Raw genomic sequence first — 14965 nt, forward strand, 5'->3', positions numbered from 1 at the left:
ACAGGATGACTTACCCTGACATGTCTCAGCACTATCCCGGCCCCGATGATGCCGCAGCCAGCGATGAAGAACGGCACCGCCACCTGCATCACCGTCGTCCACCATTTTTCCTCCTATTTCTGTAGGATGACTATACTCTGCCCAGAGTATACTACTAAGAAGACAGGATGACTTACCCTGACATGTCCCAGAACGATACCGGCTCCGATGGTGCCGCAGCCAGCGATGAAGAACGGCACCGCCACCTGCATCATCGTTGTCCACCATTTTTCCTCCTATTTCTGTAGGATGACTACTCTGCCCAGAGTATAAAGAAGAGAAGATGACTTACCCTGACATGACCCAGAACGATACCGGCTCCGATGGTGCCGCAGCCAGCGATGAAGAACGGCACCGCTACCTGCATCATCGTTGTCCACCATTTTTCCTCCTTTTTCTGTAAACAAACACAAAGGAAGCTGTTGAAGTCAACTTCAAATTTCTCAGCAAAAATAACTGATAATGACCGGGCCTAGCCTAACGTGGAGGTCTCGTTCTAAATGACTATACTATTAGTACAGTAAAGAAAATGAGCGTTCTTGCATGGTGGAGGTACCTAACCTATGAATTTTACATGAACACAATGCATTTTGAATTTTTCTGTTAAAAAAATTAGTTCTCTGAAAAGGACTCAAGGCCCTCCAAGACTCGGATCTCTAACAAGTTGAAAAGTACTCGAGTTTCGACTTAATTATAAGTCTGAAAAACTGAGTCGAGTCTTAATGCAGAGGACTCAACTCTAGTCTTAAGGTCCTAACTAACACTATGAATAGTCATAGTAGTAGATATCATCAGCATTATAACAGCGTACGTACGTTAAATCACAAAATTCCATTTCTATTCACTGTAAGTGCAATGCACTTCAACAATCGACCAAAACATAGGCGTTTACTTCCGTCATCATTTTTACAAACATCACCGCAGAATGAAAATCTAATACGCGGCAAGGCGATTTAAAAACTGTCATATCCTGCGTTTACCTACCCCATTACCTTATTACATTGGCTGATTGTCATTAGAGCGTTTACAGAGCGACTGAACAGTTTACTGTTTTTCTTGTTTATCACTTTTTGCAGGTATTTTTTTAAATCCTTTCTGTGTGTGATAAATCCTACTAATATAAATATGTGTTACACGCAATAAAAATATTTATTCATTCATTCATAAATAAATAAAATAAAATATCGTCCATAATACATTGAGACACACACATTTTAGCCCATAATACACAGTTAACGACACAATGGCATACTAAGGATCCTGACCGAAGTTTTAGTCATATTTTTCATTTTTTTCGAAAACGATGTTTTCTGGTATACACGGTGGCTAAAAAATAAGTGCATTCCCGTTGCCAGGGAGGTTTTACTATGGGATTAACCCCGAAATCGCAAAAAAAAATTGTCTGTGTCATACATTTTGGCTAGTCCATTTTCTATGGGAGGGTAAATTTTTTTTCGCGATTTCGTACTTGGTCCCATAGTAAAAGTTGCTCAGTATAATCCCAAAACCTCCCTGGCAACGGGAACGCACTTATTTTTTAGCCACCCTCAGCTCAACCGAGGTTTGAATCACGATTTTCGACTACAATACAAATATGAAAGGTTAAGGAAGATGAGAATACTGACTGATGTTGTTCATTTACAATGATTTCATATATATGTGGCTGAAAAGCCGGAGGCCGTAGGGCCCGTAGGTTTGGACCGTCTACCTATTGACTTTCGTAGAACATACGTACGAAATATCATTACTTTCTTGCACACCTCAATACAGAAAACAATACAAATAATACAGAAAATTAAGAAGAAGTAAACAACAGGCGGTCTTATCGCTAAAGAGCGTTAATTTTCTATTTTGTTAAAGTAAAATATATGCCTACTGAACTTATTGAAGCAGCCAGACTTATCCCAATGAGGCCTAGTTTTCCTTCTCCTAAAAACCAGTGATTTTATCGAAAGGGTAGACAGTAGGCAACTACATCATGTTGAATGCCGATACATTTGATTAATAGATGACAGTACCATCGAAATAGCTTTATGCCTGAAAAGTTTTAGTTAGTGATATAAGGAATCAACTAGGCTCACCACATTTTCTCTCACTCAGTGTAATACTCTTACAAGGTTATTGTCTTCCAGAGGTTGTTGACAACTGATTGAAACGACAACATAGCACCATTTAACTCCAATAGATACAAGTGTTTTTCATTCGTTCCAGAGCTGACCTTGAATCACTACGAGTACGGCCGATTTTTTAATTTCGAGCGCTTGATTTTGTGTGGCTCCCTTTAATATATCTCAACTACTAAGGCATTTAAATTCTACTAATGGAATTGAAGAGGAGTGTTCAATACCAATAGATACCCAACTTATATTGCTCGTATTTCAAAAATATCTATTCGCAGCCGTTTTCCACAGATTTTCCGAGCGCTCGAAATTCAAAAAACCGGCCAAGTGCGAGTCGGACTCGCGCACCGAGTGTTCCGTACTTTTTAGTATTTGTTGTTATAGCGGCAACAGAATTACATCATCTGTGAAAATTTCAACTGTCTAGCTATCACGGTTCATGAGATACAGCTTGGTGACAGACAGACAGACGGACAGACGGGCAGACGGACAGCGGAGTCTTAGTAATAATCCCATTTTTACCCTTTTGGTACGGAACCCTAAAAATGGGCCCCAGTCGATTCACGAAAGCTGGCACGAATGGAATTGAGTGAACTAAATTTTCATTGTATGAGTGACACCTGTGTCGATAGATATAGGTACGAAGAGCCACCATTTTATACACATAGATACTTTCATTCATTCACTCATTCAATTCGTGCCAGCTTTCTTGAATCGCCTGGGGCCGATTTTTGAATTTCGAGCGCTCGATTTCGTCACTCGAAAATCTGTGGAAAACGGTGAGTAGTCATGTTGTTAAGACGCAGTTTCCAAAAGTAAAAAACCGAAAAGCTACGGCCGGGCTTTTGACTTGTTCACCTCTTAACTAGTCCTAACAAAGTTACGGAGTCAAAAATTGTGTTCCAAGCATTTCCCTGTATATATACCTTCCTGTTGCTTGGCCTATCTCTATTTTTCGATATACCACATACTAGTTTACACTAGTTTCTTCGTCTATGCGTCAATTGAATTCCTTTGATTAAAATGATCCACATCTGTTATTATGATACCTATCGTATTAATATTTTCAACGTATCTTATAAACTTCTTTTTGTTATGTTGTTATAATTAGGGACGTACAGTGAGCTGCGAAATTATGAATGAATTCATTCACTAGACTTATTGCACTAGACACTAGAATTCAATCATAAATTCGGCATGCACTTTTATGGCTGATGGTTCCTGGTACTATTTCTCCTGTTTAATTACGTGACTGTTATTTTACCATCGTGATTTTGCCAAAACGTATTTAATGGTGTGGGTAATCCTTTAAAAAACTTCGCAATTGATATCTGTTATTATCTATTTCACTATTAATAGATTATTATGAATATGAATTGCTTGGTTTTTATTCAATTCGTAATAAAAAGATTTATTCAATAAAAATTTAAGATCATACAAGAATTAGTAGAATTATATCGAAAACGGCATGGATATAGATAAATGAGTGTAATGATGATAACATTCGTTAGGTGGACGACATTCGGAAGACTGCGGGTCACTTCTGGATGAGATTGGCTCAGTACCGGGATAAGTGGCGTACTCGAGGAGAGGCCTATGCTAAGCAGTGGGCGATAAAAGGCTGATATGATGATAATGATGATGATGATGATGATGAATGGTATTTTTGACCTTTCAACACAGATAACCATAAATATTTATAGCCACGAATGCCATGGTCAAGCTATTGCGTATTTAAGAAAGTAGATACATGAACGAAAAGCAGAAAACGTATCTAATGTATTCGAAGATAATTACAACATTGAGTTTAAGTGCAAGGGTTACCCGCTTATTCATAAAACTTTACGGGCCTCATTTAGTTTAATTGTGTTTTATCCTTTTCTTACAAATACATCAGTCAAAATGACAGATAAAGACACACGATTCATAGCGAATTCAGGCCAGTAACGCGTTTATGAATAAGGCCATTAGTGTCTACAGTGAAATCCTCGATTATCCGGCACTTCTATGGTCCGGTATACCCGTAATCCGGCACTGAAATTGGGTTACAAATGATCATTCTATGTCCTAATTTACTATGTGCGCTTACATTATCGCATTTCAATCTATTTATAAATGGCTAAGTTCTAGATAATAATATGTATTTCTACGATACATCATAAACACATCAAATTACTATGCAGATTTGCTCTAACTTCCAGTAATTCGAATTTTCTAGTAATCCGGCTCTCTTGTGTCAGCAATGTCAGCATTAGTGCCGGATTAGTGAGATTGTACTTTGAAAACTTGCCTGCGAGTTCGTCTGCGTGGGATGATGATAATAATTTGAAATAAACTATCCTATGATATGACCCAACTATCCTATAAGTATCTTAAACTATCTCCATACCACATTTCATCTCTTGGTTCAGCAGTTTAAGCGTGAAAAGGTATACCTAACAGACGGACAGTTACTTTCGCATTTATAATATTATTAGGGGTAATAAAAAAAATTGCACTTGTTTACTATAGATTAATAATTATTAGAATAAATAATTTTAAGTCTTGGGTGGGACTTGAACCCACGACCACTGGATCACTAGTACAGTGCTCTACCATCTGAGCCACCAAGACCGTATACCCAATTCCAATTAATTTATTTCTAAGCTTAATAGCATCGTTCGCAGACGTTTCTGTTTGATACAAAATTAATAAATAATTTTATTAGAATTAAATATGAAAAGAGAGTATAGACAAGCGAAACAATGGCTAGCAAAGTGAGAGTAATTCCGAGATAAGCGATAACGGATTGTGACTTGTGACGTATCGATATAGTGGCATGGAGTACTTGACAAACCATTGATAAACCACTGTTGAGCAATCGGGCGAAGTGAAGATGTGTGTTAAGTGTGTCTACAATGCACAGTTTTATTGATGGAAAGATAAGGATACTTGCTGATTTTGCTCTAGTTTATTTATGACTCCTTCTTCATCTTTGTCTGTGTGTTTCTAACTTGTACTGTAGATGTATTTAACATATCTTACGTACTTTTGATCATATGCAGATACAACAGACGTAATGTGAATTTAGGGTGTAATATATTGTAGGTACATGTTACTATTTTTTGCGATTTCGAATAAACAAACTCCGTTACTAGTTTCATCAAAATACATGACTAAATTGCGAAAAATACCTTTACCTATAAATATAATTTACAAATACAAATGAATTTATTTCATTACTTTTTACAGCTGTTCTTAGTAATAGGCCAGGATTACACTCGTAAGTTTTACTTACGTAAGTAGGGACAAAGCTATTTGCTAGAATGAGATAACGATATTCATATCTCATTCTGTAGTATAGCTGTGTCCTTACTTACGTAAGTAAAACTTACGAGTGTAATCCTGGCCATAGTATAAGGGTTAGGTAGGTAATTAGTCCATCAAACGTATAAAGAGCAAGTATTAGGCAATTATTTATCTATACATTGTGCAACAATTTATTGGTGTAAGTAATGAAACTAATGAAAAAGGTGCGGGTACAGCTTGCTGAATTTAACCCCGCCCTTGGTCAGCTAATTGGAAAGGTATTAAGATTATATTATTAGAAACTATGCAATTAACATAAACAAAAGAACATTAGTAGGTAACAATTGTAACAATATTTTTCTACGGGGTACTTAATATAGGAACAGAATAGCATATGTTTCATGTAGTAGTGTGTAATTTATATGAGTACATATAATGGATCAGAAAGCAAAATGGCGATGATGTCAGAACGCCTACCACGAACATCTAAAATCGAAATTTCTCTATCGCTCATACGCAAGTGATGAGGAAACAAATAACGAAATTTCTATTTCACTGACTCGTCACAACATCAACAAAACCTTACTTAACATCGGAAATGCGCACAAGGAAAATAGGAAGTAATGCAAATGTAAGGGGAAAAGTCCTTAGAAAACATTGTTGATAACCATCATCTATCTATCACAAAGTTAAAGGTTGATTTAATCTTAGATTAGTATAAATAAAAGAAAAAAAAATAGCAAATTATCAAAAAAAAATTGTAATATTTACAAAGTTTAAGGTTCCGCATCGAAGTATGTTCCGTATGTTTCGCCTTAAGATACTTTTACTTCTCTTCTTCTTCTCTTCTTCTTTTCCTGTTACCCCCTGCTGGGGTGTAGGGCTCGAATCTTGTTTTTCCATTGACTACGGTCTTGGGCAGCTTGGGTAACCTCCTCTCACCCCATCCCCAATACACCCAGCTCTTCTAACTTACTTACTATACTACTTTACTTATTATACTACTTACTTACTTATTATACTTATATGTTACTTACTTTTACTTCAAACGTAACTTTATGTTATATTGTATGATTGTCACTTTATTGCATATACTTAAACAAGTTTTCCATAAAAACAAAAGTTAAAGATACTGCCATTACATACTGCCGTTCCTCAACCCACCAACGGAGCGGCAGCTGACGTTCACGAGAGTTCATCATACATAGCCGTTAACCACTATACGAGTTTTCGCCCGGGAGGCGATTGGTCATGGAAATCTGTTCCTGGCCCGCGGTCTATAATGCTTTGTTAATTTGTCACTCTGCTTAGCGTGTGAATTGCTTTTAACGTTAAGATATCCTCATGTTCAAGTTCGTGTATAAAACAAAAGTAAGACAATTCGTTACGGTGCTTAATGATAACACTATAATTGTTGAGAGCGCATTAACTATCTACTTACAGTTTTAAGATACATTGAAAACATAGCTATTAAATGAGCCGTGACTGCCATAATAGACATAGGTATGAGCATAGAGTAACTTATACTAGAGCGGTACTGTCATAGTAAATTTTGTAACCCCAGTAAATTCACTGCCATCTGTCGACACACTTTAAAACTAAAAATAAAAATTTATAAAAATACGATAGAATGTATTTAAATATAGATAAATGTTTTTTTTTATTTGCATTAATTATTTTTATGATTTTGACCCATGTTCTTTCACTGATATGCGTTAAAATTGTTAAATAACTAACGAAACCGTCAACGCCATCTATACGACTGTAGGCCAAAACTAGTAGCGCCCTCTGAACGAGAATCAAATTTTCTTGATTTTCGAGGCACGTTTTTTCCTTAGACTGTATCCATTTATTACGGAGTTATATCTATCATTGGTATGAATATGAATTTTAAAATATTGCATTTATACTATACTAAATAATTTGTCTTACAAATTGCTTTTTTTAAGGTTTTTTGTTGAGTGCGGCTTTGTTATAGCCGTATTTTTGAAAAGATTTGCATGACTTATATTTACGAGTAAGTTATGAAAGAGCCCAGTAAATGGGCGATATATTGTTATATTATTTTTTTTTAGCAAAAATATAAAAATACATAGAAATGAATCTCAAATTACCTATAATGTGTAAAATCCTGGTCCAAGCATAATTAACAAAAGATAAATAAGCATTGTTTTGTTATAAATATAAACTTTACCAACTATATTATTATTTAGTGTAATAATTATTTATTATATTCATTTATTAAATATTTTGATTTGTGATATTATGTAATTACACAAGTAAGCACAGTTGTCGTCAAAGATATGTTTACACTTTTGCACCTTACTCCTTTGCAATAAGGCGAAACATATTTTTGACGTTGACTGTACTATAGGTATACATTATAAATTATAAACTCAAATAGCAACCTCGGCTTTTTTTAGTATATGACATCTATTTCAGTCTGTAATTATTAACAACTTAATTTCGAAATAATTTTGTTTTCTAGATGCGCGATTAAACATAGGTTTTTATTGTATACAAAGTTAGGCCCTCGTTATTCTTTAACATCATTATCCTTTTACATCAATCACCAGTTCTTCTCAATTAGTCTCTGAATGATCACAATCTCGCCTCACGACACGGATCACACGGCCAAATAAAGCCAGGTCATCTTAATGATCTCAGTATCTAATCGTAAAGTCAGATCATCGTAATGATCTATCTAATCACATAGTCGGATTGCTTTTAAAAGTACTTGATCAGTCACGCAGTTACGTGATTCGCGGCTCTGTAAAACTCATGAGGTAAGAAAATAGGTTATTCTGTGTAGAATTTTTCATATATGCGTCTCGTACCTCGCCATATAAAAGTATTGACCCTGACCTGTCAGGATTTTTGGTTCTTTTTCATGATTGTGAGGGGACTTGGACAGTGTCAGTGCTTTTCAGAAACCTAAACTAACCACTGGAATAGAACATAGCTAAAAGTTTGGAGTTAGGCAAAAGAAAGAGGACGTTATACTAGCTGCAGCTGCAGCGTATTGTGGCGAGGTTTTGGAATAACGGAATGAATGACCACCCTGGAAATACCAGGATTTTTAGGGCGATGTCCGGACTTTTGTCAGGATATTTTTTTTATATCTCAACCCTACTCGTCCCCACAACTGCCAAATTCCTGGTTCCAAATTCAACTATGTATGTTTCGTAGATATCTATTGTGGTAATTTGCAAACCATAACAAATAGTTCACGTGTGATCTGTCGTCCTTTTACAAGAGGTTTGGCTGTTGGTTTTTATAGACCCCCATGGTGACCTCGGGATATAATGGATATAATGATGATAGTATGTATACTCACGCCAGATAGTGGTTGTTTCTCGGCGTCTGCCTCTGTAATCTTTTTGTCCGGCGGATCCCCCGGGCAGAGGTCCCCGTTGCTGTTTATAGACCCCATCGTGACCCCTGTGTCTGCCAGTTTCTCATCTGTCGACAAAACAATTGTATTAGTTTAGTTTCATATTGCTCGAAATTGGAAAGAAAAATAAGAAAACACAGGTCCTCAAGGACTGAAAAATATATTGCAAATAGGCTTGACTTTTAACTTAGCTACCCTATGTTTTAGATATATTCTGTTTAATCTACTTTGGAATAAATAAAATAAAAACCTGCCAAGTGCGAGTCGGACTCGCGTTCCAAGGGTTCCGACATTACACAATTTAAACAATGTATTTTTTATATGAAACGTGAGTGAAATGTCTTTTAAAACCCCGTAGGGGTCGGATCAAAACTAAGTAATTAAGTCCGACTTACGCTTGACTGCTCATTTCTAGTAGGTTTTCCTGTGATCTGTTTTTTTTTTTTTTTTTTTTTCAAAATTGTAGACCCAGTAGTTTCGGAGATAAAGCGGGGGGAATGGTAATTTTTTGCCTATTTTCTTGAATAACTTCTAAACTGTTTATCCTTAAATTATAAAAAATATATATTTGAGATTGTCACAAAGAGCTCTTTTATTTGACATGTAACACGATATAGTTTGAAAACCTTTATTTTTATTTTCTCATTTACAACCCCCCCCCCCCCCCCCCCCCCAAAGTGGCCCCCGAGTTTAAAATTCATTTGTTTACGTTACATATCCGTCTTTGGGTCACAAACTTACATATATAAACCAAATTTCAACTTAATTGGTCCAGTAGTTTCGGAGAAATAAGGCATTTATGCATGCCAACTAAAAGTAGGTAGGTAACACACACTTGAGATACGCTGAGATGAGATAAGACCGACAGATGACAGAAGCCGAAAACTGATTCATCTTAATATTTAGATTTGACATTTTTATCTGCTACTTGAAAATTCGCTCAGCTCTTTTGATATTTATATAACGTTCCTCAATGCCTTACATTCGGCGACAGAGAAAGAGGTGGCGTGGCGGCAGATTGTCAAAGAGAAGCTGTTCCCTAGACGTGGCCACGACCCTCAGTGATGAGGAAACCGATGCAAGGAGGACTTGAAAATTCAGTTGAAATTGCGTAAGATTATTTCCTATGTCTTCAAAGTTATGCAGTCTAAGGTTAAGTCTTCTGAGATGGGGAATTGGGCGACAAGGTGATACATTCTGCGAGTGTGGAGTCCCCCATACAACAATACACATGAGACGTTCTCTGTCGATGTGCACTGAGGAAGATCTCCTGAGGGCCACACCCCGAGGGCTAGAAGTGGCCAAGCATTGGCAGACAAAAATTTAGTTTTAAGAAGTTTGATCCCTTTACACGTACAAGAAGAAGAAGAAGAAAGTTATGCACTATTCCGTTTTTGTCCCCTTATTTCTTTGGAAATGTTTTTGACGAAGTGTTTCATTATACCTAAAGATGATATTTTTAATCACCAGAAGTATTACTAAAATGTACAGACACTATCAAAAATGTGTTCACAGAAATTAGGCGTTTGAAATGCCCGTGATGATGATCTTGTCAATATAAATTGTAAATTGGCTTTATAAAATGTGACATCCAGGACTTACATAAACACGTACCTTATGCAAACTCCAATTTAACAATTTGCTCACAAAATATTAGGAGTGTGTATAGTAATCTAGACGACCTCATGCTGAACTTATCTGAACTTAATCATACGGTCGACATTATTATACTATCAGAATGTCACCTAAACCAATATAAACCAATTCCCCAAATGGAGTCTTACTCTACTATAGCCACAGTTAATAACTTAAATAAAAGTGATGGAGTAGTGGCCTATGTAAAAACTGAACTTAACGCTCAAGCAATAGAGATCAAAATAGAACAAGCTACCTGCATACAATTACAATTAAAAAACATAGTCATACTAGGCATATATCGTAGTCCCTCAAACTGTAACGCAATAGACTTTATCAATTCGTTGAATAATCATCTTGAAAAATTGACAACATTTAGAAACATTATTATTACGGGAGACATAAATATTAACCTCATTCCTAAACAACATGAGTCAAACTATGAAACATCTAACAGATCTAGCTATTTAAATATGCTGTCATCCCACGGTATTCTACCTGGGCACACTTTACCTACCAGACAAGCCAATTGCCTTGACCACTTTATGCTGAAAATAGAATCCCAAAAATCCACTGCATATGCCACTATTCTTAACACTTCTGTCACTGACCATTTAACTCTTCACTTAACATTAACATACAATAAACCCAATGAACGAACTACTCGAAAAATAGTAACCTTTAATTATGATAATGCACTAAAGAAGCTTATGGAAAAAAATATCGACTTTCTTCTTTTATCCAATGACCCTTACCTTGTCACAACTCAACTTATAAACAAGATAAGGCAATCTCTTGATGAAAGTAAAAATACTAGACCCATACCCAGAAGTCAACGAATAATAAAACCTTGGATGACCCCTGGTATGTTGCGCTGCATTAGGAACCGTAACAAACTACAACTCAAATCGCGACGGGAACCTCATAATGAAGTTCTCAAAATCACCTACAAACGATACCGCAATTATTGTAATGATCTAATAAAAAAAATCAGGCGCAAATATGATAAAGAACAGCTGGCTAAATCATCTAAAAACTCTAAAATGCTCTGGCAGACAATAAAAAGGATAACTCACTACAAATCTGACAAAACAAAAAATACTGACCTACTAAAAACTAAACAATCTCCAACTTCCTCTGTTAACTATGTAAATAATTATTTTGCTGGCGTTGGCAAAACACTGGCCGAAGAAATCCTAAGTACTTCAAATAATCGATATGTAAATGCTCATGCCGGAAACAATTTGCCCGACTGTATCTCCTCCTCACTTGTTTTCCTGAACACTGACCCCCAGGAAATACACTGTATTATCATGGGTCTCAGAGCCGATAGCGCCCCTGGATGGGATAACATACCAACTAAATTTCTGAAGCACGCCTGCACGGTTGTAGCCCCTGTAATTAGCCACCTAGCAAACCTTTGCTTTGCAAGAGGAGTATTCCCCGCCCCACTGAAACAATCGATTGTGACACCGGTGTATAAGAGTGGAGAGAGAGATGATGTAAGCAATTATCGACCTATTTCCGTGTTGACTGCCATCTCTAAAGTAATAGAAAAATTAATAAATAATCGTCTTGTATCATACCTTAATAAATTTAATATACTTTCCGAAAACCAATTTGGTTTTCGGCAGTCCAGATCCACAGAAGATGCTATACTATCCCTAACATCCTTAGTTACCGACAAAATTGATAAAGGTAAGAAATGCCACGCTATATTTTTAGATCTAAAAAAGGCGTTTGATACGGTCTCTCTCTCCACTCTTACACAAAAAATGGAACGAATTGGCATAAGGGGTCTGCCTCTCCAATTGCTGAGTGACTACTTGCAGGGGCGTACGCAAAGAGTGAAAATAGGAGACTACATAAGTAACGAAACAGATATAACTTATGGTGTCCCCCAGGGAAGCGTTCTGGGGCCCACGTTGTTTCTTATATATATCAATGACTTGACGAATCTCAAACTGCAACGTGGGCACATCGGCTCTTATGCTGATGACACAGCTATAGTGTTCGATGGAGAATCCTGGGAGTCAGTGTTCAGAAGTGCAGAATCTGGCCTCCGCAGAGTGGCTGTATGGCTTAGAAATAACCTCCTTACATTAAATGCCAGCAAAACTAATTATATTTGTTTTAGTAAATATGACTGTTCGCAACCTAATGTTAACTTAAAACTAAAGATACACATGTGTACCCAGGATGATCCTTGCCCCTGTGAATGCATCGAACTGGAAAAAGTAAAATTTACTAAATATCTAGGTGTACTACTTGACCAACGCCTCTCATGGCACATGCAACTGGAAAATGTAAACAATAGAATAAGAAAACTTAACTGGATTTTCAAGATGTTTAGATATATTACTACTAAGGAACTACTGAATCAACTTTATATTACATTGGCACAACCTGTCATGAGTTACTGTATTACTGTCTGGGGTGGCGCTGCCAAAACAAAATTTTTAGAGGTGGAGAGAGGGCAACGTTGCCTGCTCAAGGTGATGTACTCAAAACCATACTGGTTTCCTACAAAAAAACTATATGAAATTAGTGACCAATTAACAATCAGGAAGCTGTATGTTTTGAGTGCAACACTCAGGCTACACAAAACCCTAGATTTTTACCCTACAATTGAAACCCGTCGACGTAAAAACAATGTTACCCCCCTATCATGCTATAAATCTATGTTTGCCAAAAGGCAATATAAAGCACAATCGGCATACATGTACAACAATATAAATAAGTTAATCAATATCTATCCATTACTGTTGTATAAGTGTAAGATAGAACTCACTAAATGGCTGAAACAACTAAGTTATGATGATACAGAGTCATTATTGTACCGCATAAATTATTAACTATACATAAATATATTGGCTGAACACATACGCAAATCCACACACGCGTGCACTCGCACACACACACACACACACATACACACACACACACACACACACATTTTTATTAGGCTTTATTTTTTCAATCTAATTAGGCTAGAACATTAATTAATACCATAAATACCTAAACTATAAGTTAAAATTATAAGTAGTTTATAAATAACATCATCATCATGTATACCAACAATATTTCCTAAATAAATAAGACTGTTATATTTATACAAGAGCGGGGCATCCTGATACAGGTACATTCACCTAAAAGGAAGTCCCAACCACTGATGGCAATTTGTAGACTAAGCTTACAAGGAAATAAAACAATTTTCATTTCATTTTCATTTCATTTCATTACTATGACTGTGACTATGACTGAACTTCATATCCTCATAGGAATTTCTACTTTGTTATGGCACTTCCAAACCCTATCGCTTCAGTCGCTTGCGTCGCTCATGTCACGTGTTTCAGATAGAAAGTTAGCTCAAAGTTCCTCTCAGGCCCTTCGTCGACTTAGCGGGTGCACGCCCGCGGGTACCATCGCGAGAAAAATCTGTCGCGCGCTTCCGCGACCGTTAACGTTGCTCGTATTAGAGTTAGACCAAGACAAGTCTGCAGCGATTTTGACAGCACACGCGTGCGTTATTTATACGTCATAATTTCATAGTTTGACGTTTAAAATAACACTTGCGCTGCGTGTGCTATCAAAATCATTGCAAACTTTTCTTGGTCTAACTCTACTTATTTTTTGTTAAGGCCATTCCGTCGGTTTGCCGCTGTCTCTGTCACATTTCGCAAGAAAGAACGGGAAAGATCATGCGCGCCAAGTGTCAATTTTGATCGAATTTTGTCGATTTTTATTTATTTTAAAAACGTTACCCTAGAATATCGAAATTCGAAAGCTATGAAATTATTACTTAAGTTAAGATTGTTTTTTCTTCTTTTTTTATTTATAGTATCACATAATAAATAACCGAGTAAAGTTGGATTAAAAGTACGAGTTAGAGGTTACTTTGGGAATTAATTGTATCGAGCGAAGTGTCATAATTCGTGTATCGGAAGCTATGATATTAAAGATAATATAGTCAAGAACTAAATATATTTTTTCCACGTCTACGAATATCAACGCCTCTTAGAAAAACAGGATCATATAAGGAGATTTTTCGCCTTCTGGCTCAGGGAACCGCCTTAAACCGCTCACCTGCTCCATGCTTCCGTTTAAGTCGCGGCGATGGGCTCACACTTTAGTATAAAAGCTAGTAATATACCTGCCAGCCAGATGACGGTTACATCTGTACGTATATCCCTAGCTAGATAACTGTATCAATGATTTTACGTACAGATAGAACTACCAGTTATCTATAGTCTATTCTATTCTGTGTTATTCATGCTTCTATAGGCTACAGAATCCGCTTACCGTCAATGTTTCTTGAGTTTCTTTGCTATGAAAAAATTAAACTTGAACCGCTTCATGAGAATCATGACTCATAACCTGTATTTCAATTAGTCACGTTGACTGTTTACCATTAGGTTTTTTAATAAAAAGTTCGAACAACAGAACTAACAAACATGTTGCTACTTTACCGCAACAAAAACTGTGTGCT

The 14965-nt window shown here is 36.5% G+C and overlaps 1 protein-coding gene, 1 long non-coding RNA gene and 1 other non-coding gene across 3 annotated transcripts in view; 1 reads left to right on the forward strand and 2 right to left on the reverse strand.

Annotated features, from left to right (window-relative positions):
• Nucleotides 1-14965, reverse strand: part of LOC134751424 (solute carrier family 41 member 1) — a 90022-nt gene that overhangs the window by 33208 nt on the left and 41849 nt on the right. The window contains exons 3-4 of the mRNA XM_063686829.1: nt 8785-8909; nt 332-436 (exon numbers count right to left, since the gene is read on the reverse strand). Coding sequence (XP_063542899.1) covers nt 332-436; nt 8785-8909 — 230 coding nt within the window. The remainder of the gene's footprint in view (nt 1-331; nt 437-8784; nt 8910-14965) is intronic.
• LOC134751461 (uncharacterized) overlaps nt 1-14965 on the forward strand; it is a 94881-nt gene that overhangs the window by 29122 nt on the left and 50794 nt on the right. The gene's annotated exons all lie outside the window — the stretch shown is intronic.
• On the reverse strand, nt 4700-4772 carry Trnat-agu (transfer RNA threonine (anticodon AGU)). Its single transcript has one exon. It is a non-coding gene; the product is annotated as a tRNA-Thr (tRNA).

The sequence above is a fragment of the Cydia strobilella genome, chromosome 22, assembly GCF_947568885.1.
Source record: "Cydia strobilella chromosome 22, ilCydStro3.1, whole genome shotgun sequence".
Classification (NCBI taxonomy): Eukaryota; Metazoa; Arthropoda; class Insecta; order Lepidoptera; family Tortricidae; genus Cydia; species Cydia strobilella.